The sequence below is a fragment of the Microplitis demolitor genome, chromosome 2 (genome assembly GCF_026212275.2).
Source record: "Microplitis demolitor isolate Queensland-Clemson2020A chromosome 2, iyMicDemo2.1a, whole genome shotgun sequence".
Classification (NCBI taxonomy): Eukaryota; Metazoa; Arthropoda; class Insecta; order Hymenoptera; family Braconidae; genus Microplitis; species Microplitis demolitor.
Window position 1 is genome coordinate 23,892,866 of NC_068546.1, and position 25,489 is coordinate 23,918,354.

Sequence of the window (25,489 nt, forward strand, 5' to 3'; positions counted from 1 at the left end):
AATTTCTCAAAGTAAACCCACTCAATCTGGTATTCTCTACGTTACGTGAAAGGGGGTTGTGACATCGCACATCAGATTCGTGAGAACAAAAAACGTCGATACATACTGTAATACTAAATGTAACTCGAGGTTACAGAGGACAGTTGAGGATCCCTGGTTATCTTTGATATCATGATTTCTTCCTGACTGTCATCATTGTCGTCGTTACATATCAGTGTCTCCTTCACATCAACCCCCACCAAATTTACAGCTGATGCGATAACCGCGTTAACAAAATAAATTATTGTAATGCTACAGGCTACGTTGTGTTAACGTTCAGTTTAAGAAAAAGTTTTACTATACGAGCGTGAGCAACATTCAGTGATAAAACAAAAACTCTTGCCAGTGTAAGTGTGCGTACATCCACTTAAACCTTGACAATTTATACTCTTTATTATTATTATTATTATTATTTGAAAACTCTTGTATGAAATTTAAACAAAGGGAAATGCATTAAGTTTATTTTAAATTTAAACTCTCTTAAATAAATGTCTTTCCCTTTCACTGCCTCATGATAATTCACCAAGAACTCAAGTGCATTTTTTAGTTTTATATTTTTTTCGTTTTAAAATTAATAAGAAAAACTTGCAGGACGAGGTTTTAAATATAAAAAACCAGGTGATTAAATTGTTAATGATAAATATTGATTAATTTGTCAGATATTTGTTTTAAAAAAAACCGTACGTTGGCATGGTATACTTGAAGAGTGCTTGGGGTATGGGAGAGACTGATCCTAAGTGTTTAAGCACCAACTTATCCCCGATTTCATCCTCAACGTCTTCATCAGCGACTGCATATCGTCAAGACCATGATGAAGAAGTTGCACTTCACCCACTCAATAATCAGGTAATTTTATTAATTATTTTATTTAAAATCTGCTGCTATTTTTCATTCATTCAAAATTATCTGTAGTAAGTTTAATAACCTTTGAAGAATATATTTATTAAACTATTGACGTCAATATACACGTGTCACAACAAATAAATAAATAAATTTATAAAATAATTTTAAAAATATATTTTAAATTATTTATGCTTGATAACAATCATGACATATGGCGTGTTTGTGTATACCAGATTATTTTTTCATATCTCATGCTTATAAACTTGACTTGTGAGCAGGTAAATGTTAATTATCGTTGTTATTATTATTATTTATACTTAGCACGTACGAGTCATTAAGTTTTATAAATGCCATGGGCATGATAAAACGCGGGGTTATATTTAAATAATTAAATATATTTTATATTTTTAAAAAATCATTTAATTTTTATTTGATTTATTTTTGTAATTACAGATATTGAGGTGATAAGAATGTGTTAATTAAATTGTTATTTATTTTTGTTTGTTTGCGCAATGGATTGTTATGGTTGATAAAAAATTTCTCCGGACTTAACTCGGTTAGTTGAGAGATTATTTAGGACAAACTATACACTGTGACCTACATTTGGATTTTAATTTGGGATCCATTGGATTAAAGATATTCGTTGTGCAGCTGCAATGTCCTTCGACTATCGACTTGACGAATTTATTTACTTTTTTTTAAAAACAAACAGGAAATTATACGCTCGCCAGCTTCCTTGAAAATTGTTTTGATATTTTTTGTGGATATCCTACGTAATTTTTTTTTGACAGCAAAAAATTGTCGGCTGAAAGTTGACACTTGGGATTCTGGAAATTTTTTTTTAAAATCAATTTTTTCAGGATTAAAGCCGATGTCTAAAACTTTTTTTAAAACAAATTATAAAAAAAATATCGAGGTCGTTTGTGAAAATCACTAATATAATAAATAAAATTGCATGACTAATAAATTTTTTTGAATTCCATATAAGTTTAGATAATTAATTATTTAAACTCGTCTTGTTTTTTTAAAAAAAAAAATTAATTTTCTGTAATTATGACTCATGGAAACGAATTTTTAAAAATTCTGGAATAAATAATCTTTATTCTTACGCTTATAATTATTAATAAAGTAAATAATAAAATTTTTAACCAAAATAAAAACTGACTCAACGATAAATCAGTTTAGTCATTAAGTAAATAACTGTCTTAAAATAATTAAAATACAAAATATCGCGAGACCGTTACTGGTATTGACTAGCTCATATATTTATAATTAAATTAATATATAATTTGATTTGTTACAGGTTGGAGGACACACTCGTCTATTACTCCTCAATCAAAATACAATTTGCAAGCCATTGAACAAAAGAGAGCTGGACTTTTACCGAAACATTCCCCAGGATATACAAATGTTTGTTCCTAAATTCAAAGGTAAGATCAAAAATCACGAAATAAAAGAATGAATAAATAATATTTCAATAAATTAGACTTAGTTTTACTTTAAATATAAGCTCAATTGTCCTGTTGTTGTCAAAAAAAAAAAAAAGAAAAAAAAACCTTTGACTATACACCCTAGTATTAGTTTATTTATTTATTTTTTTATTTTTATACTTATAATTTTACAACTGAAGATTTAAAATAATAATAATAATAAATAATAAAATCGATTGTCAATGTGTTGTGTTATTCCACTTGTCAATGTTGCTTGAGTTTAAATCATGGTTGTAGATATTGTATGCCGACGTCATATATTTAGATCGATTATTCATTTCTTATCCAGATTATCGCGCGATTTTACTTTGTTATGAATATTTACGTATAAATTTAACTTGATATTTATTATATTTATTATTGTTTTGTAAAAATAAATAAATTATAATTAAACATATATATCTATATAAATATATACATATATCTTATCCTTTTAAATTTTATACGATATATGAAAATGTAATTGAAAGTAAGGAAAAAAATAAATAACGAGATTATCATAATTTATAAATTAATTATTTTATAAAGGCTGCGTTAATTGATACTCATTTTATAAGATATCATATCAATTAGTATGTAATACATATCTATATATATATATATATATATATAAATATAAATACATGCATTTCATAATATGTTTGACGTCACATTTCACGTATAGTTTTATTTTATGCATTACATTTTATCACTCGTATTTATTTGTTGTAACAGCGAATTTATTAATTCGTGATATTTATTTTTATCACCTTGTGCTGTGACTATTTAAAGGGACAATAATACTTCAATTGTTCATTTAAGGTAAGTATTAAAAAGTATATCACCTTTTTTTTTTTATTCCTTCTACTCATTTTTCTTATCTACACTGTAAAAAATCAGGAGTTTGTTCAGAGTAATTATAGATTTTATTTAAATTTAAATTTACTCCGAATCAGACTTCCGGAGTTTAAAAAAAAATTACTCCATGTACGGAGTTTTAATATCAAAATAAACTCCTATTAAAAATAAATTTAACTCCGAGTTGAAATTAAAATATTAAAATAAATTCCCTGAGTTAATTTCACTCGGAAAATTTTTTACAGTGTATTTTTATTTTATTATTTATTTATTTATGTTTAAAAAAAAGTCATTAAAAAAATTTCAAGCTTTTCGTACTCTGCTGCTTTAAATAATAATTTAAATAACGTCTAGACACGATTTTTATTTATAAATATGTGTTATTAAATAATACCAAACAAAGGTGGGTCTTAAATATATATTTATATATATGTATATGTACACAAATATGGTTATTAATTTTTCAGTGTATTTATGAACAAAACAAACGTTAATTAATCCACAGCAATAATATTTATATTTTTTTTTTATTATAGAAAAATTTGCGAATTATTTAAAAAATAAATGTGACTCCCTGGACAATAAAAAATAAAATATATATATTTATATCATTATTACTATTATTATTTGATTGAAACAACAAAACTAAATAAAGTGGCTGATGTTTCAGGTGTAATTCAGGCCTCCAGTAGTTGCGGTGAAGTTGAGAAGAGATACAGCCCAAGTTTCAGAGATCCTGAAAATTCGCCTCATCATCAGGCTCAAGTAGGAAAGGGTTCGACAAAACGAAAGCGAGATGACGTTCTCAGGTAATAATTTTTAAAAAAAAGTTATTACTTGCACTTACTTATATTAATATTTATTTACAATTGACATATTTTAGATAAATATTTTTGTTATTCATTTAAATGTAAATGCTTGTGCACTTGTCTGGTAATTAATTATTAATTATTGATAATCAGTGATTAATCATTTATGATTAATGATTAATTATGAATAATTAATGATAATGTTAAATAAAATATAATGAAATCGTGAAATCCAGTTGACGGTTAACTGATGTTAATTTAAAAAAAAAAAATAACCATCAACTTGCAGTAGAGGACAAGTTTTTATGGTACCATGTAACGAGTTAGAAGTTACAACCACATGACAGCTCTGTTACACAGGCAGCCGGTGGCTCTTGTGGTTCAGGTCCTGGCCCTACAAGCCCTCCGCAAGATGCTGGCTCTCTTTTTCCATGATCTCAATACTGTGAGACATAACAAACCGCAAGCGAATCGCAATAGAGGGCCATTTAACCCTTGGTACAATACTAATAATTTTAAAAATATGATATTGTATCTTTGCATTTACAAATGTAATGTACATTGAAAAAAAGTTTGGTAGAAACCATCTAGAGTATTGCTGATGGTTGATAATTATTTGAATTCGCAACAGGAAATTTTAATCGGGAGTCTGCAGTCTTGATAAGAATTTGTAAGATAAAGTCTGGAATGTCTAGTGGATGATTATTGATATTAATTATTATTTATTGTATCATTTAAAATTCAAATGATGTAATATATAAATTTATGAGTTACGTGACAGAAAAAAGGATTTTTTTCCACTATCAAACAGTTGCGCAAATAAATTTTTATTATTATCAACAATTTATAATTTTAAAAACTTTAGATGGCTTCCGCATCCCAACTATTCCTCTTACATATTTTTTTTTCAATGTACTCTTTTTTTATCAATCATCACAATAATTTAGAGCCGTCTGATTGTATATTTTATTTGAATTTAAATGCCTGTGATTAATTTCAAAACGATTTCTTTGGCAGCTCTATTACTTCCTTGACATCCTTGCCAAATTATAAAGTAATTTAATATATATACATATATATTTTATAGCTTTTATGCTGTAATAAATTCTAACTAATGTTACTATTACTCATAAAAAAAAAATATTATTTATTTATAAAATGATTTAATTCTAAATAAATTTTAAAAGAACGTTCTTAGAGTTATTATTATTTATTTATAAATAATAATATATATTTATTTATGATAAATTATCAGTACACTGTAAAAAATTGTGGAAAAAAATTTATTTTATAATTTGAACTCCAGATCGCAGTGAATGCGGATTTTAAAAAATTCAAATTCCTCCCGATTTTTTACAGTTTATAATTTTACTTAATCGATTATTTAAAATTAATTAATATCAATATTTAATTAACATAAATATTTTACAGAATGAAAATTCATCGTAAAAATAGTACAGTCGATGTACTGAAACCTGAATCACATTTGGACAATGCGTCAAATAAACAATGTATCCTTTTAATTAAAAAAAAATTAAAAATTATCTGAGACTCAATGCCGATATAAATTTTTTTATTTAATTACTTAAATTAAAAAATTATCATTAATAATGTATTTTGATAAAATTAATTTACTGGATAATTATATTTTTAAATATTTGTTTATTTTCAAAGCTAAATTATAAATTATTTTTATTATGTAAGCCTTCAATTGATAAATTTTATTTAAACAGTAAGATATTGATTGCATTTAATTTTTTATATAATTAAAGATTATATATGTTTTTAAACATGAATGTTGAAAAATTATATGAATTTATAATTATAAATATTTGAAAGTTTGTCTATTTAAAGATAAAAAAATAACGATCTGATATTGAGTCTCGTATTAAAAATTAATCAGAGAAAAGCGAAAAAATTTCTTTAATAATAAAGTTAATATAGATTTTTTATTATTGGAGAATATAACTGGTCGTTATACACATCCTTGTATATTGGATTTAAAAATGGGAACAAGACAACATGGAGATGATGCTTCTGCTGAAAAACGTAGCAAACAAATAGCCAAGTGTGCTGCAAGTACATCTGCTTCTTTAGGCGTGAGGTTGTGTGGCATGCAGGTGAGATTTTTATTTATTTTCTTAGTAAATTTCATAGGAATCTAACTGCTACATTTGTCCTTATGCTGGAATTTAAAAAGAACTGCCGTAAAAATACAGGATCGAGTTCAAAAATTTTAAAAATCGGTTGTTTGACAATTGGCGGGAATTTTTAATTTTTTAAATAATGGAAAGTTTTGATTCTGTGGGTTTTTTCTTGAATACTTCTAAAATCTGATAAAATCGGTTGGATTTTCCTGTTTTTCCTTTGTGTTACAGGATAATTTTTCAAATTTCCATCCTTCTATCAAGTTTTTGATCTCGAAATTCATGAAATTTAGTTTTCAGTCCAATCTTTGCTTAAATCTTCAAAATAAATAAATAATTTGAATTCCGCTTCGATTTCGGATGACAATTTGCCTTTTTCAGACTGAAAATAATGAAATTAATAAATAAAAAAAACAATATATTTATTGAAAATTAGGTTTATCAGGCAGATATTGATCAGTATGTGAAAAGAGATAAGTACTGGGGCCGTGAGCTGAACGAGGAGGGTTTCAAAGCCGCACTGTATCGCTTCTTCCACAATGGCTACTGCCTTAGAATTCACGTGATCCAACGGGTAATTGCCCGGCTGGAAAGTCTTCGTCGAGCTATCGAGAGACAGAGCAGCTATCGTTTCTATTCTTGGTAAGTTTTCATCATCACCAAATTTAAATTTACAACAACCATTTTTTTTCTTTTTTGTTTTTTTGATAAAAACAAATTTATTATCAAAAAACAAAAAAACCTCACAAAAAATCGTAACAACACACAAATGAGTAGAATTGCATCATACGATTCCACCAGTGCAATAGGGAATATCGTGTAATATTCAACAGCCTCCGGACTGCTGAAGGGCGCGAGAAAGGGCCAAACATCATCTCTCTTATTCTCACGGTCAAGTCTCTTTAAGCATTTAAGATTAACAACGACAATTATTTAAACTAAACACCAATCAACTCATTTAGCAAATTATTTATTACAGCTCCCTGTTAGTCGTTTACGAGGGATTTCAAATGGAAGATTACTCGAGTCGATCAAGAAGTCCGCTGACAACACTCGGGGTTGAAGAAGAGTCTAACGAATCCTCAAGTTTCGTTGAAAATCTTACCCACGATTCCGACAGTTTCCTCGACGGCAATCACAGCAATGCCTCGACGGATTTCAACCTCGGTCACGAGGAAGTTAATCAGTCGACCTTGCATCGGGCTTTCGGTGAAGCCGCAGCACGCGGAGCCAAACATGCTACTGGTTTTTATCCAATAAATGAAGAAACCGTTTTCATGGATCCCCCGTCGAATTTAATAAACGCGACTGTGGTGCCAAGTCAGGACTACGACAGCTGGACATTCACTGCCGCGGAAAGTAACATGAGTAGTCATGACGTCAACACATCTAGCAGCAGCAGTAGCAGCAGTGATAGCGATAACGAGTACTGCTGCGTTGGTCAGCACACGATAACGAATTCCGATGACATCAGCTCGGATTTAGACCTGGGTGGGAAATGTTCGCTGAAAAGAACGCGACCAGGTCACAGGCTGGGGATTTATCAAGCTCAGGACCATCATGATGAAGAGGAAGAGCTCAAAAGTGCGACCAAGAGATTAAGAATAAAACATGATAACAAAAACCAACCTGATGATGCGCTAGTTGACATCAGAATGATTGATTTTGCCCACACGACCTTTGAACATAAAATAGCATCAAGTTCAGTAGCATGTCATTCAAATTCAACAGTGCATCAAGGACCAGACTGCGGATTCCTGACTGGTCTCGATAGTCTCCGGCGATTATTATTGGAAATAGTGGCCGAAGGTTAATAATCAAACAACTTTGTTTTAATAATATTTTTAGTTTCATGAGCCATGAAAGGACATGATAAAGTTATCTCTGTGAAAGATAAACAAAGGAAAAAAGATAAATAAAATAAATGAATAAATTTAATGAACGAATAAAATATAAACGTGCTAAGACGGATGTTAGGCCGCGTGAGTCATCTAATTGCTGGCTCGGTGCCACGTACCGATGAAGCTCCGGTTGGTCGCTCGGATGCTCGGGTATTAAAAGATTATTAGATGAATCATTTAAACCGATCTTACAATTGCACATGTCTGCAATAAAGTGGATTATTCCTGAATTTTATCTCTGCTGTGTGGGACACGTGTAAGTATTCCATGAGAACAAGCTATTGATGCATCCATTTATTTATTATTACTATTATAATTATCATTTTATTTTCTTAGTATAAAAAAGTAATAAATACTCTAGCAGATCCGGATTATAGTAAATTCCTGTTCTTTACAGTAAGTTCATGTATTTTACAGTAAATTTCGGTACTGTCACGATAATTTATCGTAAAATTGCGGCGTTTTATCACGAACGTGCGGATTTTCTGAAAAATTTTCAGTACTTTGCCGTAGGGTCATATTTTGTTTATGGTAAATTACCGGAAATTACTATAAATTACCGCAAATGTGACAAATTTCTCATAGCAATGCAGTAATTTCCGGCAATTTACCATAAATGCAGCAGATTTGCTGTTGGAATTCGGAATTTTGCGGGAAATTACGGTAATTTACTGTAATTCGGATCTACTAGGAATAGATATTTGAATTATAAATTAAGAAAAAATGTGAAAAAAAATTAACCGTACTCTAAATGTGATAAGTTACGTAAATAAACGTAAATAATTCACGAGCCTATCTAGTAGATGTTCGATCGTTGATAATTATATTGAATAGTTATTTTGACTTGTAACAATCAAGATGTATATATTGTAAAAATCTAAAGTAAAGGATCAGAAAATGAATGAATGGAAGAAAGAAAGAAATGAACAATGAGAATTATGATTTAAAAGGTTTAAAAATGTGCACTGGTCTGATGGCAATAATATTTTCTTTAGACCGATAAATATTATTAGGATTCATTGAATAAAGTGAATTATTGATAATTGATAATTATTATTTTTATTATAGCGAATGTGTTGTATTCGATAAAATATAATATTTATTGTGTGCGGACAAAGTGGATAAGGAGGGTAAAATAAAAGAAATAGTATACTGTGTGGCAAGAATTAAACAAGACGATTTCAGACGGAAGGTTGCTGCCATCGCACGAAATCAAGTCGTGTTTTATTCCGCTGCGCACTATATTTTTTATAATTACTTGCATTGACATCTGCTGTTTTCATTTCTGGATCCTGTTTAAGTGAGATAATTAAAGACCGATTACACTAAGATTTAAATTATCTGATTGAAAATTTTAAAGTCAACTGATTATTTATTGCATTGGTCAATTTTTTTTTTTACTGTATAAACAGGTATTGAAACTCGTAATTTTAAAAAACTCGGACAGTAGCCCGCGGTTTTTAAAAATATTCAAATGATGAACTGTTAATTAATTAAAAAATTGAAGCATTAATTGAAAGTTTACAAATGAATTTTTTCAAAAATTACTGCCATTGTTATCAATTAGAAGTTAAAATAAATTACAGTAAAATTTCCATGTCAAAAAATTATTGAAATTAAAAAAATTTTTTTTAAAATTGAAGAATTAATTGAAGATTTCAAAATTAATTTTTCAAAAATTACTACAAATGTCATCAATTAGACGTAAAAAAAATTTTCATGTTGAGAAATTTTTGAAATTTTAAATTTAGCGGGCTAAAATTTACTTTTCAAATTTCATTAAACTCCTAATTGATAACAATTGTCAGTAATTTTTTAAAAATCTATTTCGGCAAAAATGTAACCCTGTTCTCTTCTTAATTAATTCGTTAATTGTTTTCAAAGTAATTAATTAACAAATTTGCATACGGTCATGACGAAGTAATTTAGTATTTTTAAAAAGCGCGGGCTTCTGTTTTTAAAAAGCCCTCAAATGCGAGTAATAGTATATTACGCACCTAGGGAGGTAAAGTAAGAAATGTCTCGGATTACATGTGATCTGAGACATTTCTTACTTTACTTTCCTAGGTGTGTAATATACTATTTATCATCCGCAACTTTTTTCCCGCCAAACAGAACAGAAATTTGAAATGTCCAATCAGATGAGTGGAAGCAATGCGTAGTCAGTTACAAAAATAAACTAAAAAATTTTTTTATTGAAACTAGGCCAGCACATTTAACAAATAATAATAATAATTATTATTTTTGGTGTTCTATGTAAAAAAATAAATAAATAATTTAGTTCCTACAACAATCGCTCATGAGAAAAAAAACTACTTAAATTATTAATGATTAAAAATTACCAAAAATTATTAGCAATAAGATTACGATTATCAAAAATTATTTCTAAAAATTATTTTCCCAGTGATAATTTTATCGTAAGGTTACTGATTATTGTAAATAATTATAAATAATCGATTTTAATAAATTGACTATTTATTTTATAAATATTGATCTTCCAATAAAAATTTTCATGTATAAAATTAATAAATTTCTAATGGTAACAAGTAGTTTTTTTTTCCATGGGTATCATCAAATCTTGGTACAAATATAATATATATGTATATTTATTATTTATATATTATATTAATAGTAAAAGTGTTTAAATTAATAAAAATGTAATTTTTTTAATTTAAATGATAGCGAAAAATCAGAGTATTATTTTGATATTCGATTATTTATATAATAAATAATGAAATAATTAAAAAGTGTATACATGTTAATTAAGGTAATGATTTAAAATAAAGCGTGCGTCCGAATAAAATATTAAATATTCCATTAGACATTATAATGTTGTCAATAAAATGTTTCTTTGTCCGTACAATAAAAATTTAATTCCGTACTTTAATATCTGTTGTTATTATCAATTAAAACTTAATCCTTTTAGATTAATGTTCATATTATATATTAATAAATAATTATTGATTTTTATTTGTACATCTTAAGATCTTTATTACTTTTTTTTTTCAATAACAAAGTCGCATAATAAATTCTTATTTTTTTTAGTACAAAAACTAATTGACAAACTCATTAATTTTATCAAAGAAATACATTAACAAAATTACTCTGTAAAAAAAATTGCGGAGTAAATCCAGCAGATATTTATTTATTTAATCTCGGAGTTAAATTCACTCCGAATGCGGATTTTTTTAAAATTTGAATCACTGAAATAACTACGCTAAAAAAAATTTTCCTCTTTACTCCATATGCGGAGTAATTTTTTTTTATACGGAACAGAGTAAATTTGAATTTAAATAAAATTTATAATTGTACCGAATTTACTCCCAATTTTTTACAGTACATGTATAATTTTTAATAAAATTATTTTTCATCCCATTTTGTATAAATTTACTTGAATAATAAATTATATTAATTTATTGTATACAGAAAAAATTTTTCCCGCCAAGAAATATTTTTTTTCTGTGCGAGATGAAAATTATTTTTAGTCTCAATTATTACTTTCATTTGTATTTATTCAAAGTACGTCAACTGTACTTGTGTAAATTGTAGAAGAAAATATATAATTAAATATAATAAATAAAAGTAATTAATTAATTGAATTATTATGCAATCAACTGCAACAAAGGTATCAATTATTTAAATTTTGTATTTTTAAAAATACGCGCTGAGTGTCAGAAGTTTAAATTCAAACATCTGTCATTATATTTTAACTTTGTATAATAATTAGTAGTTCAGAATCATGGATATTTAAACTTAACAACAATAATTATTGATATTATATATTTAGTCTTATATTTATTGAGACTTAATCAAGCAACTGAAAATACAAATATTTTTTTTTTAATATATTCTGTGGTTTGATTAAATTACGTCATTTTCTACTTTTGGTCTGTAGTAAAAACACTTTCTTTTAATGATAATAAAAATACATAAGTGACCGGGTACTAGTTCCCTGATCAGGTGCTGGGTCTCTTACATTTTTTACTTTTTTTATTTTTTTGCTAAAGTGCGCCTTTATGACATCTGTAAAATGATTTTTTTTTAACAGACTCCCGAATTTGAGGCTGTTTTTTGATCTATCAATAAGGCACCAGTGTTGACAAAACAATCAGAATTATGGTGGACACCCGTCATGATCATGGGAAATATTTAAATTTCTACCGAGCGTATGGTAAAATATAAACCCGCAGTTGCTTGATAGAGTCTCAGTAAATAAAAAAAAACGACTTAAGGAGTAGAAGTAGCCTCTGTGACCACTGCTCCATTTTTGGACATTTAATACTTGATTTTAATTAAACAAAAATTTTCAATGTGAGAGTGATAAAAATATCTTTGTACAAATTTAAAAAATTGTCATTGCGTGTAACAAATCGATTTATTGAAATTATCAAAGTGGCCAAAAACGATACCTTTACCCCATTAACAATAATTGAGTTATTGTTGTCCTTCAGATGAAATATCCTTGATGGTAATTTAAATATTTAAATATTTGGACGTGAGCAATATGTTGAATCTTGTATAATCTTTAGTCGCTACAACTTATGAATGACGATGTTAGATATTAATAAAGGTCATAGTGTAAATAAAAAAATTAATAAACATTCGTCACATATATATTAGTGTTATTTAAATAATAAATATTAGTTATTATTATTATTCACTGTTCATTTTCACCGGCCATCTGATAATGATGACGACGTAGCGCAGCTAGTCGTAATCTTTCAGTCTCCAATGCCTGTTCCAGCTCAAGAACGCGTACCTGCGCTTCCATTTCGAGTCTTTTAGCCTGATGGAGACTTAGTCCAGACATGTCTAGATCATCTGGTGAAAAATGATAAAATTTTAAAATTATTTAAATTTAAATTAACTATGAATGAAAATTTTTTCTACAGGAATAATTATCCTGAATATAAATACAATTAATTAAAATTACCATTTTCCTCAACGAGTTGGCCGCAACTTTTAGCTGTGGCTACAACACTACCAGTAGCTCGCGTGACTTCTCTCGAAGCTTCTGAAAGTCCAGCTAAATTGCTGCTGTTTTTGTCAGCCTTTACTCTGCTCGCCACAACTAATTGCGCCGTCGACGCAGCGATACCCTGCGAGGCCACGACCAGCTGTTCAAATTTCCCATTACCCAGCACTACTTTATCAGCAGCTTCCAGCAAAAAATTAGCTCCCATCGCGATGGCTTTGGCGGCAGATATCAGACCTTCAGACCACTGGTGGTTTCTTTTGTAAAATTCCTTAGCCGACGCCGTTCCCTTGCCCTGCGCGACTATTTCCGTTTGCAGCAGCCGCGACTTTTTCACCAGAGTCCTGATGCATTTCATCAATTCCGTACAAGAGTCTAAAATTTTTCCATTCACTTCGAGTTTTAGTCCCGAGTCATCAGCCCGGGATTTGTTGAGCATTTCCTGCATTTTATTCGCCGCTTCTTCGATCGCTTTGTCCATACTGTGGAGTTCATTCTCCACCAGATCACCCAGCGCATCAACGTTACCTCGGGCTTTGGACAGAGTATTCGCCATCGCTGATATGGCGTCCAGTTGCGTCTTTACTCCGTTTATTTTATCAAAAACAACCGGGGATTTTTCTTTCATACTTGCGAGCATCGCAGACGACTGAGTAACGAGTGCTTTGCATTCATCAGTTAATTTATCACCAAGAGATATGTCTGTTGATGTATTGGAAGTTGATTTTGCGTGGATTAAATATACAGCTAAATTATAAGCGACATTTGATAAGACGCGAACTAATTGTTTGCCTTCTTTGGGATCAGCTTCGTAATTTTTGTAACAAACTTCTAGGTCACTCAGTAATTGTCCTGTAGGACTGACTAAACTTTCAAGGTAATCGGGGGTGCAGGTAAGCGCCGAAATCGCCGGGTTGTCAATAGCAGACGATGCATTTTGTATGATCGCCTCTGAAGATGAGATGCAATTTAAAATAAATTCATACTGACTGGCATCAAGATCTTTCTTTCCTTGGGCACGAGTTCTCTCGGTCTCCGACTCCAACTGATTTATTCGCAGATCCAATTCCTCTTTCTGTGCCAACAAATCATGAAGGTCACCTTCAGCGACTGCTTTTTCCGATGATATGAAATCAATTTTAGCTACCAGAGCTAAATTTTCAGTTTTCACTTCGTCGAATTGTTTTCTGACGTCATCTAGATCGGAGCGGGCTTGCGCAACTCGCTGAGCTTCTTGGTCAGCTGTCGCTTGACCTTGATCAATTTCTTGGAGCCGCTGTTCGGCTTCTTGAGTCCGTCTTTCTGCCTGTTCTAAAGATATTTTTATTCCGCCCAATTGTTTATCCACTTCGGCTTTCTAATTATAAATTTAAAGAAAAAAAAATAATTCTTTTATTGATTTATCGATATACATAAAAATAAAATCATTTTATCGTTGTGATAACTCAATAATTTACTAAAGCATGTCAGTGAGTCATAAAAAAGATAACAGACAAATATATTTTACCTTACGAATTAAATTAATGTGTTCTTCTCTCAATTTCGAATAAACTTCCTTTAGTTTCTGGAATTTATCGTCAATCAGTTTATTCTTATCTAAAAAAAATAAAATTGAAGCACTTTAAATTAATAACGTCGTTATCAGTATAAATATATCGATAATCACCTTCGAGTTCTCGAACTTTAAGTATTGCATCAGCGCTCTGTTTCCCCAAGTCTTCACACAATTGTTTCTGCTGCTCTACTTCGCTGTCCTAAAATAATACGAGATAATAAAATTAATTAATAGTTTTAATTAATTTTCCATTATTCTAATCATCAATTAAATAAATTACTTTTGTCGTGACCATTGACTCAAGCTCTCTAATATGATGTTTCATTTCTCCGACAATTCTTTGATGCTCTGATAAAAGACGATGCAGTTCTTCTCTTTGTCTTCCATTCTCATGATGCAAATGATCTATCAAACTGTCCCTGTTTCAATAAATAATTTTATTTGCCAATGATTTTATAAAAAATAACTGATAGTCTTATCATAGATTGACATTTACCTCTCGGCGAGAACATCCGGTGAAACGGAGCCATTTCTTGCGGCATCCATTTGATCTCCGGGCATTGAATTTGTGTCGGAAGTATCAATAAGACTATCGACCGCTGATTCATTGTCTATTGACTCTTCTTGAGGCAGTACGACAACCGGGGTCACGTATGTCCTCAACTCAGATTGAATTAAAAAATTCGGCGGGTTCTAAAATTAATTAATTTCGAAGATAAATGAGGGAGAGACAGAAGTTTAGTAATAATATTTAATATTTAAACCTACTTCAGGTAAACCAGGAATGGTTATAAGATGTTTGAAATATTGCATGTGTTTTATCGTGTTGTAAAATGTTTTTAAATCGTGAAACTGCTTTGAAAAACGATCACGATGTCCTTTCAATGTATCAGCGGGTAGCGCGCCATGGAGTTTGAATAAAATTTTAACGCAGTAATCGTAAAGTTGGGACGCATCTTGAATACACGGTATCAAAGGCGCCAGTCGACACTGACCACACGGAGTCATTGAATTGGATCTTGATAAGTCCAGTGATCCAAAGACTGCTCTTTGTAAATTTAAAATGTCGTCCATGTAATCAAACATTTCAACTGACATTTGAAAACTGAAACAGGAAAATTTTAATTTATTATAAATATTAATTAAAAAAAAAAGTAATTACTACAAAAAAAAAAAAAAAAGGAATTCTTGTCGCGAGAAATATTTTCTATAAATTAAAGACAAAAATTTTCTTATAGAAAAAATTTCTTGGGCCAAATAAAAATTTTTTGCACCAAGAAATCCTTTTTTTCTGTGTATATTTTGCTAAAAAAAATATTTACTAAATATTAATGTCATTTTCGCCAATCGCCTCCAATTCCTCATTAGTAACTTGGAGATTACCCGGCAGCCCGGGATTACGATTATGAAAATCTAATTTCGTTATGAGTAAGCGAATATACAAATGAATTAATCTCCCGTATCCTTCTCTCAAGTGTTGCCACATTTTTCCAAGATCTTCAAGCTTGCCTCGGTGTCTCTGTGAGTCAGCAATAACTCTTGGATGACCTTCTCTGAGTACTTTGTGTAGAACATGACAAAACTTCCAAGCGACAATGCGATTTTCTTGCAACGGCTGTCGCAAAATAAACATCCAGAAGATTGCTCCACTTTTTTCTTGATATGTACCAATAATAGCGCCTGAATCATGAGTCAAGGACTTGTATGTAATTAAAAAAATTAATACCGCCGCAATTCCCACGATTATTTATTACTCTAAGTATTATAAAATCTAATTTACATTCACGCAACAACTTTTTTTTAAAACCTCAATTACTACTTGTATAAATTTAAAAAAAGGATACTCCGGACATGTTTTTCTTTGACTGGAGTCTCTGTTGGGTTGACAGCTTTGCTGATGCTGATACTCTGCAAAATAAAAGTAACAATGAGTTATTGTTTAGTAACAATAAAAAAAAAAATGTATGCATATTGATGACAAGTTGAAGCGAAAAAAAATAGAATGAATAGAATTCTCACCTGGTGCTGCAATTGTTTAGTTGATACTGGAGATATTGGCGACATTGTTAATGAATATGAAGAGGATTTTTAGGATAATTGTCGAAAAATAAATCTCGCATTCAAACTAATTATCAAATAGTTTTTATTACGTCAGCTGTTAATCTGCTCGCAAAACCTTTTGCTTTTTTTTTTTAGTTAAAGTTATTATGTTTATTAACTTATTTAGGCCAAGTGGATAATCTGGTGAGACATTTAAACCGAAAGAATTTGTTAGTGCTTTGATTTGAATAAAATTCCATGCGTTAGCATCTCGTGCTGTTAATAAGTTGCGTTGTTTTATTTATTTTATTCAAAGAAAGTAAATATAATGAATCATTTTGCCTTGGATTTTTTTTTACTTTACTCAGTACATAAAAAACTCGCACATGCATCTCATTGACTTTATTTATTTTATTAATGAAATAAAATAAAAAATAAATTACACTGGTTAGCCGTCTAATAACTTTTGGATTTTTTTTTAAACCATAAATTATGAAAAAAAAAATATCTGAAAAAATGCACTTGTGGTTTTTTAAATTTACTACATGTGCATTTTTTTAGTTTTTGTTTTTGTCATTTATTTGGTGAAAAAAAAAATAAAAAATTTTGAATTGTTTCCGAATTTAAGAAAAAAAAAAATTGGCACAAGCTCACCTGAAATTTTTCAAAGTGCTCACGTTCAAGATCCAAACTTGTTTTTCTTTGTTGCAGTACTCTAGGAAGTGACAATGATGCCATTTTTTTAAAACAAAATACGCCCCCAAATCAGCAGATATTTTTTAAAATCACAAATTATTTATCCGGCTTTAATATAAAGTTTTAACAATTTAATATTTCACAAACGTCATAAATACTTTATTTATGACCCGAGTCAGTTCAGTAAAATATATAACGCATATACATACATATATTTAAAATTACCTCTTACTTTTAGTTGCATTAACAAACTTGCAAAGTAATCTCACATCAATTATGAATTTATCTTGCTCCGATTTATTTATTATTATTTTTATAAATTTCATTGGGGAACCCACCCACATCCGCGCGAACTAGTCTTGTTTTTGATAGCAAAAAATATATATACATATAAATATAAATAAAAAAAAAAGAGGACTAACCGGAGTACAAAATTGATAGTTTTGTAAATGACAGAATACAAAATGTGTGAACTGGCAGTGAGATATTTTTCTACTGTGCTCTATGGACATATATATGTGCGTTTCTATGTATGGTATATGTATATGTATATTTGTGTATGTGCGTATTTAAAAGTACCAAGTACTATGAATATAAATATAATATGTATTAAAATATACTATAGTTTTACAAATACCATCTCATGCTTTTATCTTTCTCTCTCTTTCTCTTTCTCTCTTTTTCCTCCACCGGAATTGACCAGTTCCGTTGAATCACACACTTTATGAGGATAATTATCCGGATGGTACCCGGGTAACCGATATATGAAGATCCACGTATTCCGAAATTGATAATGGGGATGGATGGCGGACACACATCCACTGACACTACTATTATTATTATTATTGCACAATATATATGTATATATATACATATAAGTATATGCGGTCAGAATGTAAATACCGAGAAAATTCTACGAAATAATTTTTGTTTATTCAACTGCTGATACTGCAGACTTGCAAAATGGTCGATAAAAAAATTTAACTTTTTTTTTTAAATCTCGACTGAAAAAAAAAAATTATTAATTATTATTTTAAAGTTAATAAAATTAATTAGATATTTTTTATTACTGATAAATGGCGGGAAGTGCATAAGTTTAAAAATGTATTTGTAAATGAGTGGAAATGTGACAGGTGGGAATTTTTAAAATTTTAAATAAATAAATTAAAATAATGAAATTTAAAAAAGGGCGCGTAATGATTTTTCAATGTAAATTTGAATTTTTTAATTTTTATTCTATTTTATTTATTTGAAAATTTTTAAAATTCCCACCTGTCAATTACTTGACACTGATTTTTCAATGTAAATTTGAATTTTTAAATTTTTATTCTACTATTTTATTTATTTATTCAAAAATTTAAAAAATTCCCACCTGTCAGTTACTTGTCACTCATATTTAAAATTATTTTTTCGCATAATAAAATATAATTTTTTAAACAAAAAATTATTTAAAAATTTTAATTTGTCTGATGTCTGTTACATTTACACTCATTATTTTAATTATAATTATTTTACCCATTGTTAAAAATAATTAAATTACTAAATTATTAATAATTCAAAAATTCAAAACTTTAAAATTTTGTTGAATTTATTTTATTACTTTAATAAAAAAATTATTTTACCTCACAGTTATTTAATTTAATTAATTAAGAACTGGTCAGTATAAATTAAAATGTACAACAAAATTAAGCCAAGTTTCCATGAAAGCAAATTTTAAAAACGTAAACTTTTGTTAGAAACTGGGCTTGCTGCGCTTGGTTTGTTACAAAAACGCGGGCTTATTATTTCTCAATATCTACAATTCAGTCGGTCCATTTATTATTAGCGTTACACCGGGTAAGAATGGAGTTAACCACTTAACTAAATACAATAATAAACAATTACAAGTGAATTTACAATATAAATAAATTAAATAATTTTAATTAAAAAGTACTTACTAAAACTAAAGAATCAGCTGTCAAATAAAAATTAAAATGACGGACTTTCTGGAATATCCTGACATCACTGCAGAGGTTAAGGGCGCAATGGTTAGTTTTCCTATAACATAAATTTATGTCATATTTGATTATATATTTATAATTTACTGAATTATTTTATTTGAATTTTTAGACACCCGGTCGCTTGAAACTGACAGACCAGCACATAATTTTTAAAAACCAAAGAACTGGAAAAGTTGAACAAATTTCCGCAAATGACCTGGAGATGGTAAACTTCCAGAAGTTTGTCGGAACATGGGGTCTTCGTTTGTTTTTAAAAAACGGTCTCCTCCATAGATTTCGCGGGTTCAAAGAAAGCGAGCAAGAAAAAGTCGCTAAATTTTTCACCGCTAATTACAAAAAGGACATGTTGGAAAAAGAGTTGAGTTTGAAAGGATGGAACTGGGGGACTGCTAAATTCAACGGGTCAGTGTTGAGTTTCGACGTCGGTCATCATACGGCTTTTGAAATTCCACTTAGTGACGTATCGCAATGCAACACTGGAAAAAACGAAGTAACCCTTGAATTCCACCAGAATGATGACGCGCCAGTGAGTCTTCTGGAAATGAGATTCCATATTCCTGTAAGTGACAGCGCTGACCAGGATCCAGTTGATGCGTTTCATCAACAAGTCATGGAGAAAGCTTCAGTTATCAGCGTCAGTGGCGACGCGATTGCGATATTCCGGGAAATTCAATGTCTTACACCACGTGGTCGCTATGACATCAAAATATTCCAGTCGTTCTTTCAATTGCACGGTAAAACTTTCGACTACAAAATTCCAATGTCTACAGTACTTAGATTATTTTTACTCCCGCACAAAGACAGCAGGCAAATGTTCTTTGTCGTCAGTTTGGATCCACCAATAAAACAGGGACAGACGCGTTATCATTATCTCGTTTTATTGTTCAATCAGGAGGAAGAAACTTCTATCGAATTGCCGTTCACTGAAAAAGAATTGAAAGAAAAATATGAAGACAAATTGTCTAAAGAATTGTCAGGACCAACTTATGAAGTCTTGGGTAAAGTTATGAAAGTTATAATAAATCGTAAGTTAACTGGACCCGGGGGATTTTTGGGACACTCTGGTACACCAGCTATTGGATGCTCATTCAAAGCTGCTGCTGGTTATCTGTACCCACTGGAACGTGGGTTCATTTACGTTCACAAGCCACCAATTCACATACGATTTGAAGAAATAGCATCAGTTAATTTCGCACGTGGTGGCGGGTCCACACGTTCATTTGATTTTGAAATAGAATTGACCAGTGGAGTCGTCCATACATTCAGCAGCATCGAAAAAGAAGAGTACAATAAATTATTTGATTTCATATCATCTAAGAAATTGCGGGTTAAGAACCGCGGTAAGGGAGACAAGATGAATTACGATAATGACTTCGGTGGCAGTGATCAAGAAGACGAACCGGATGCTTATCTTGCGCGAGTCAAAGCCGAAGCTAAAGAACGGGATGATGATAATCAAGACGACTCGGAAGACGAGTCGACTGATGAAGATTTCAATCCGGCGCAAGAAGAGAGTGATGTCGCTGAAGAGTATGACAGTAATCCTGGTACCTCTGACAGTGATGATGATTCAGATGCTGGTGGCTCTGATGCCAGTGGGAAGAAAGAGAAGAAGAGTAAAGATAAGGAGAAGAAAAAATCAAAATCTGCTAAGACTGTGTCGGAAAAACCACGCAAGTCTCGTAAAAATAAAAAAGAAAAGGACAGCAATAAACCGAAACGTCCAGCGTCGGCGTTCATGATTTGGTTGAATGCTACAAGAGATCAAATTAAAAAAGAGAACCCGGGAATTAGTATCACTGAAGTGTCGAAAAAGGGAGGGGAAATGTGGAAGGAACTCAAAGATAAATCGGTAAGATTTTGGTTTTATTTTTTACTGCATATCAATTTATTTATTATTTTTTTTTTAATGGGAATTTAAATTTCGGTTTAGGAGTGGGAGCAAAAGGCGGCTAAGCTAAAGAAAGAATATCTGGAAAAAATGAAAGATTACGATGCTACTAAAGACAAAACGGTTCCTGATAAAAGCGAAAAGAAGAAAGAGTCAAAGAAAGAGAGCAGTAAAAAAGACAGCTCTCCTACAAAAATGTCTGGTTCATTTAAAAGCAAAGAGTATATTAGCGATGATGAGAGCAGCGATGACAGTTCGAAAAATAAGAAAAAATCTAAGAGCGATGATGAGGATGAGGATGAGGATGATGTTGATGCAGATGCCAGCGAAGACGAGAAGCCTAAGAAGGGAGAGAAACGTTCCGCTGCTGTAAGTTTACGAAATTTAATTGCTTATTTTATTTATTGAAGTAATTATTTGAATTTAAATTTGATAATTTTTTTTTAGGACGATAAGAAGAAAACTAAAAAAGGTAAAAAGGAAAGCCCGCCAGCATCTAGCGATGAAGACTTCGAAGAACCTGAGAGTGATGCATCAAAAAGCGATTGAATAAATTAATTACATTTTATTGATATTTATTTCTTCTTTTTATACAATTTAATGAATAATTGATTATTAAAATGAACACAAAACTAAAAAATATTAATAATAATTTATGTTTACATTTTCTTTATTCATTCATTGTAAGAATTGTCGGTTGGTCAGCTAGGGGGAAGTTTTTCATTGTTCGTTCCCAGATGATTTATCTCAATGTCTTTTATTTCTATTTTATGCTCCTTTATAGCTTTCTGTAAAAAAAATAAGTATTAATAAAAATATTTTAATAATTACGTCACTTAAATTTATAATATACTGTATGACAAAGGAATGAAACGTGTTCAGAAATTCACTCCGGAAGAGAAATATTCAACTCCTGTATTAAGAAATATCCTCTGGTCAAACCAGATGAACAATTCTACATTATAAAGGTACTAATCACCTGGATAAGTAATTTTTTATCTCCAGAGTCTATTTCTGAACATACTCTTAGTACCCAATCAGGGAACTAGTATCCAATTAGAGAACTAGGACCTGCTCAGGGAACTAGTACCCAATTGGAAACTATTTCGCTGATCAAATACTGGGTCTCTTACTTAATCATAAAAATTAATTAATAAAATTAAAAAAAAAAATTGCCTGAACACATTCTTTGTACACTTGTAGCAAAGCACTGCAAGGAGTATCATCGGTATCTCCTTTAAGAAATTTTTCAGAAAACCAAGTGTTGAAACAGTCATCATACTGTTTTTTCAATTGACTACACGTTTCCATAGTAATAATTTATTTAAATCTACAATTAAAACAAATAAATATAAAAATTATAAAATACCTTGAGACATGATTGGTAAATTTTGAAGAGTGGAGCACACATAGAGTCATTCGTGTCGCCTTTCAGGAACTTATCAGAAAACCATGCTTGGAAACACGTGTCATATTGATGCTTTAATTCATTACACGATTCTCCAATGCTATTCATTTAGATTATCCAATTTGCTCCTGAAAGTAGACATTAAGACTTCTATTTTATTCACATAAAATGCTTATTATTTGTTTTAAAACAATAAATATTTTATTTGAATATTTATTAATTATTAAATGATGCAACTTACGAAAGCGATTCAAATTTTAAATAATTCAATTCTTTTTGGTGTCAATTGTCAAAATTTTATTTAAAAAATTCAAATTATTTTGTTCATCACAATGACATGAATTTTTTTACCCCTTTTATCATAAAAATATACATATATAAACAAATTGATTTTTTAGCCCGAATTATTGACGAAAATGCCGGGAATTTTAAATTTTCACTTTATAAAAGTTAGTCGCTTGCAAAAGAATTTTGAATTTCTTGTAAATAAATAAATAATTCAAATTATTGATTTATTATAAATCAGTTTATTCTTTTTTTAAATTTTCCAACACGATTTAACCTAATAAATATATATATTTAATTAATATGAAGAATTTACCAACTGAAGATAAAAAATTTCTGAGGTCACTCCAACTGCGTGTTTTTTTGTGTTACTGGTGGATTATTGAAAGTTAATTAATTAATTAACGTTTTATTATAATTTAAATAAAATGTATTTGCTGATTTTATAATTATCCGGTGATAATTTAAATAATTATGTCAAATAAATCAAGAGGAAAAAGATTGTCGGGAAAATTAAAGGTGGGTGCTACTTAAATTTAATTTTTTCATAACCTAGTGACACATGTTCATTTTTTTTTTTTTTTATTTTACGATAAATTATTTGATAATTACAATTAAATAAATTATTTGCAGACAATGGGAGATCATAATAAATTTTTGAATCGTATTACCAAGTCGCTTTACTATTCAAAATTACCGATGACCGATCGTCTGAGTCTGCCAGTAACTGGTAAATTTTTGCTGCGATTGTTTTTTTTTAAATTTGATTTTTGAAAAAATATTAAATTATTTTAATTGCGTGTAGAATTTGCTGCTGAATTATTTTCTGAAGTCAAAAGCGGATGTAGTTTGGAACGTCTTGATGTTGAAGAAGCTAGCAGGATCTCCAGAAACGCCTGTGTCTCTCCTTGTTCATTTGTCTTGGCTCTACTTTACTTGGAACGTTTGAAAGACTGCAATCCTGAATATTTGTACAAAGTTGCACCTTCTGAACTCTTTCTTGTTTCTTTGGTAAATATTTATTTAATTTATTTATTTAATTGTTCGTTTAGTTTTACGGCTGGATAAAAAATTAACAAACATTTAAATATTTTTAAAGATGGTGGCCAGTAAATTTTTAAATGACGACGGTGAAGATGATGAAGTTTTTAATGTAGAATGGGCTAAATCCGGTGACTTAACTCTTGCGCAAATAAACCGATTGGAAATGGAATTTCTTGATGCAATCGTAAGTATTTATTTTTAGAAAAGTTATATTTAACTTCTTTTAAATTTTTTTATTGATAACTTTATCAATTTCCCAAGGGTTCACTCATAAAATACATTCGCTCTCATGGGAAAGGGGGTCAGGGGTCTGAGGAATCGTGACGTCTGCGCTCAGCAAATAATTTTACAAGCTTTTCCCTCGGGTTTTTAAAATTCAAGTTTTATCATTGCAAATAATAAATTTTTTAATGTCATATGTCATGTGGGTGGGGGGGAGGGTAAAATAAAAAAAAATTGAATTCAAGTAAAAGACACAATTATTCCCTGGGTTAATTGCGAGTTTTAATTAAAAATATTTATAATAATTTTATAGAATTGGACAATTTATGTGAATGATGAAGATTTTTGGAATCGACTGAAAAAATTAGAAGAGCTCGTGGCTTACAAAGAAGCCAAAAAACGCGGCTGGTTTTCGTATACAGAAATAACCTGTCTGATGGACACGATACGACTTACGGCATTAATAAACACAATCTTCAGCATATCAACAATTTGCGTAGCGACATATGCAGCTGGTCTTGTAACTCTGGTCGGATCTGCCCTGATAGCCAGTCACGTTCCCGGAACTTCTTTAGCGCCTCGACAATCGACCGAATCCATACCCGCTGAATCTCAATTTATTTTACCGGAAGCAGAATCAACTGAGGAAACGGAACTAACTGATGATTTCCTAGAGTGCAACGCGACCTGCTACAACTGTGTCAAATCTCCTACTGTTTCTCCAGCTACAGCTGACAATACCGGATGGTTACTCACGATGATGGACTGGTTTTCCAAACACGGAGTTTCGAAAAAGAAATTCGGCTTAGAAAACAAAATACAAAACTCGGGAGCTTTTATTACAAACAGTCAGTCGCTGCTGCGTGATCACGTTCTATGGGAGGATCTGATTGTTGAAATAAATTGGAAGGACACTCTGGGAATTAATTTTGAGTATCCGAAAAAAAGTTGGAAGTATTACGTTGACTATATGACCAAGTCATCGATCGGTCATCAGCACTAATCTGGATTTGATAATTAACTGATATATTATTAATAATAATAATAATTAATTGGTGAAGCAGTACAGTAATAATTAATACAGTCGTTTAGTTGATACTAAATTATCGTAACTTGATAATTAAATTGGCTGGATATTTTTTTATTGGGATAATTAATAATTAAGAATACGTAAAGATTTTAAATAACTTTTAAGTAATGGATAGATTATAGGAGAAACGTAAAAAAAATATATATATTTTTTCTACTAACTTCTACCTCATAACAAAAACTATCCTTGGATTTAAATTTAATAATTTTTTTCAATA

At 30.0% G+C, this 25,489-nt stretch overlaps 5 protein-coding genes across 9 annotated transcripts; 3 read left to right on the forward strand and 2 right to left on the reverse strand.

Moving 5' to 3' along the window:
- Positions 1 to 10,954, forward strand: LOC103572112 (inositol hexakisphosphate kinase 2). 2 transcript variants are annotated; one of them, XM_008550541.2, is made up of 8 exons: positions 1 to 386; positions 699 to 885; positions 2,186 to 2,312; positions 3,880 to 4,018; positions 5,450 to 5,529; positions 5,963 to 6,138; positions 6,602 to 6,807; positions 7,145 to 10,954. In XM_008550541.2, the coding sequence occupies exons 2-8, from the start codon at positions 730 to 732 to the stop codon at positions 7,977 to 7,979; spliced, it is 1,719 nt and encodes a 572-aa protein (XP_008548763.1). In that variant the 5' UTR covers positions 1 to 386; positions 699 to 729; the 3' UTR covers positions 7,980 to 10,954. The 2 variants fall into 2 exon arrangements, with proteins under 2 accessions (XP_008548763.1, XP_008548762.1); XM_008550540.2 differs by having other exon boundaries at positions 1 to 885.
- A 104-nt stretch (positions 10,955 to 11,058) lies between these two features.
- LOC103572113 (huntingtin-interacting protein 1) lies at positions 11,059 to 18,214 on the reverse strand. 4 transcript variants are annotated; one of them, XM_053737097.1, is made up of 11 exons: positions 17,970 to 18,214; positions 17,291 to 17,440; positions 16,441 to 16,504; positions 15,919 to 16,276; positions 15,365 to 15,701; positions 15,093 to 15,289; positions 14,877 to 15,015; positions 14,708 to 14,795; positions 14,549 to 14,637; positions 13,000 to 14,398; positions 11,059 to 12,887 (listed from the first exon to the last, which is right to left on the reverse strand). In XM_053737097.1, exons 2-11 carry the CDS (start codon positions 17,372 to 17,374, stop codon positions 12,724 to 12,726), a joined length of 2,919 nt encoding a protein of 972 aa, XP_053593072.1. In that variant the 5' UTR covers positions 17,375 to 17,440; positions 17,970 to 18,214; the 3' UTR covers positions 11,059 to 12,723. The 4 variants fall into 4 exon arrangements, with proteins under 4 accessions (XP_053593072.1, XP_053593070.1, XP_053593071.1 ...); XM_053737095.1 differs by having other exon boundaries at positions 17,291 to 17,690; XM_053737096.1 differs by having other exon boundaries at positions 17,558 to 18,214.
- A 900-nt stretch (positions 18,215 to 19,114) lies between these two features.
- Positions 19,115 to 21,776, forward strand: LOC103572116 (FACT complex subunit Ssrp1). The gene is made up of 4 exons (XM_008550549.3): positions 19,115 to 19,359; positions 19,442 to 21,184; positions 21,266 to 21,592; positions 21,671 to 21,776. Exons 1-4 carry the CDS (start codon positions 19,306 to 19,308, stop codon positions 21,770 to 21,772), a joined length of 2,226 nt encoding a protein of 741 aa, XP_008548771.1. The 5' UTR covers positions 19,115 to 19,305; the 3' UTR covers positions 21,773 to 21,776.
- On the reverse strand, positions 21,769 to 23,189 carry LOC103572115 (TP53-regulated inhibitor of apoptosis 1-like). The gene is made up of 3 exons (XM_008550546.3): positions 22,873 to 23,189; positions 22,593 to 22,759; positions 21,769 to 22,011 (listed from the first exon to the last, which is right to left on the reverse strand). The coding sequence occupies exons 2-3, from the start codon at positions 22,737 to 22,739 to the stop codon at positions 21,925 to 21,927; spliced, it is 234 nt and encodes a 77-aa protein (XP_008548768.1). The 5' UTR covers positions 22,740 to 22,759; positions 22,873 to 23,189; the 3' UTR covers positions 21,769 to 21,924.
- Positions 23,190 to 23,258: 69 nt separating this feature from the next.
- Positions 23,259 to 25,366, forward strand: LOC103572118 (protein CNPPD1). Its single transcript, XM_008550551.3, has 5 exons — positions 23,259 to 23,435; positions 23,550 to 23,646; positions 23,722 to 23,927; positions 24,016 to 24,144; positions 24,496 to 25,366. The coding sequence occupies exons 1-5, from the start codon at positions 23,391 to 23,393 to the stop codon at positions 25,183 to 25,185; spliced, it is 1,167 nt and encodes a 388-aa protein (XP_008548773.1). The 5' UTR covers positions 23,259 to 23,390; the 3' UTR covers positions 25,186 to 25,366.
- The last annotated feature ends 123 nt before the right edge of the window (positions 25,367 to 25,489 follow it).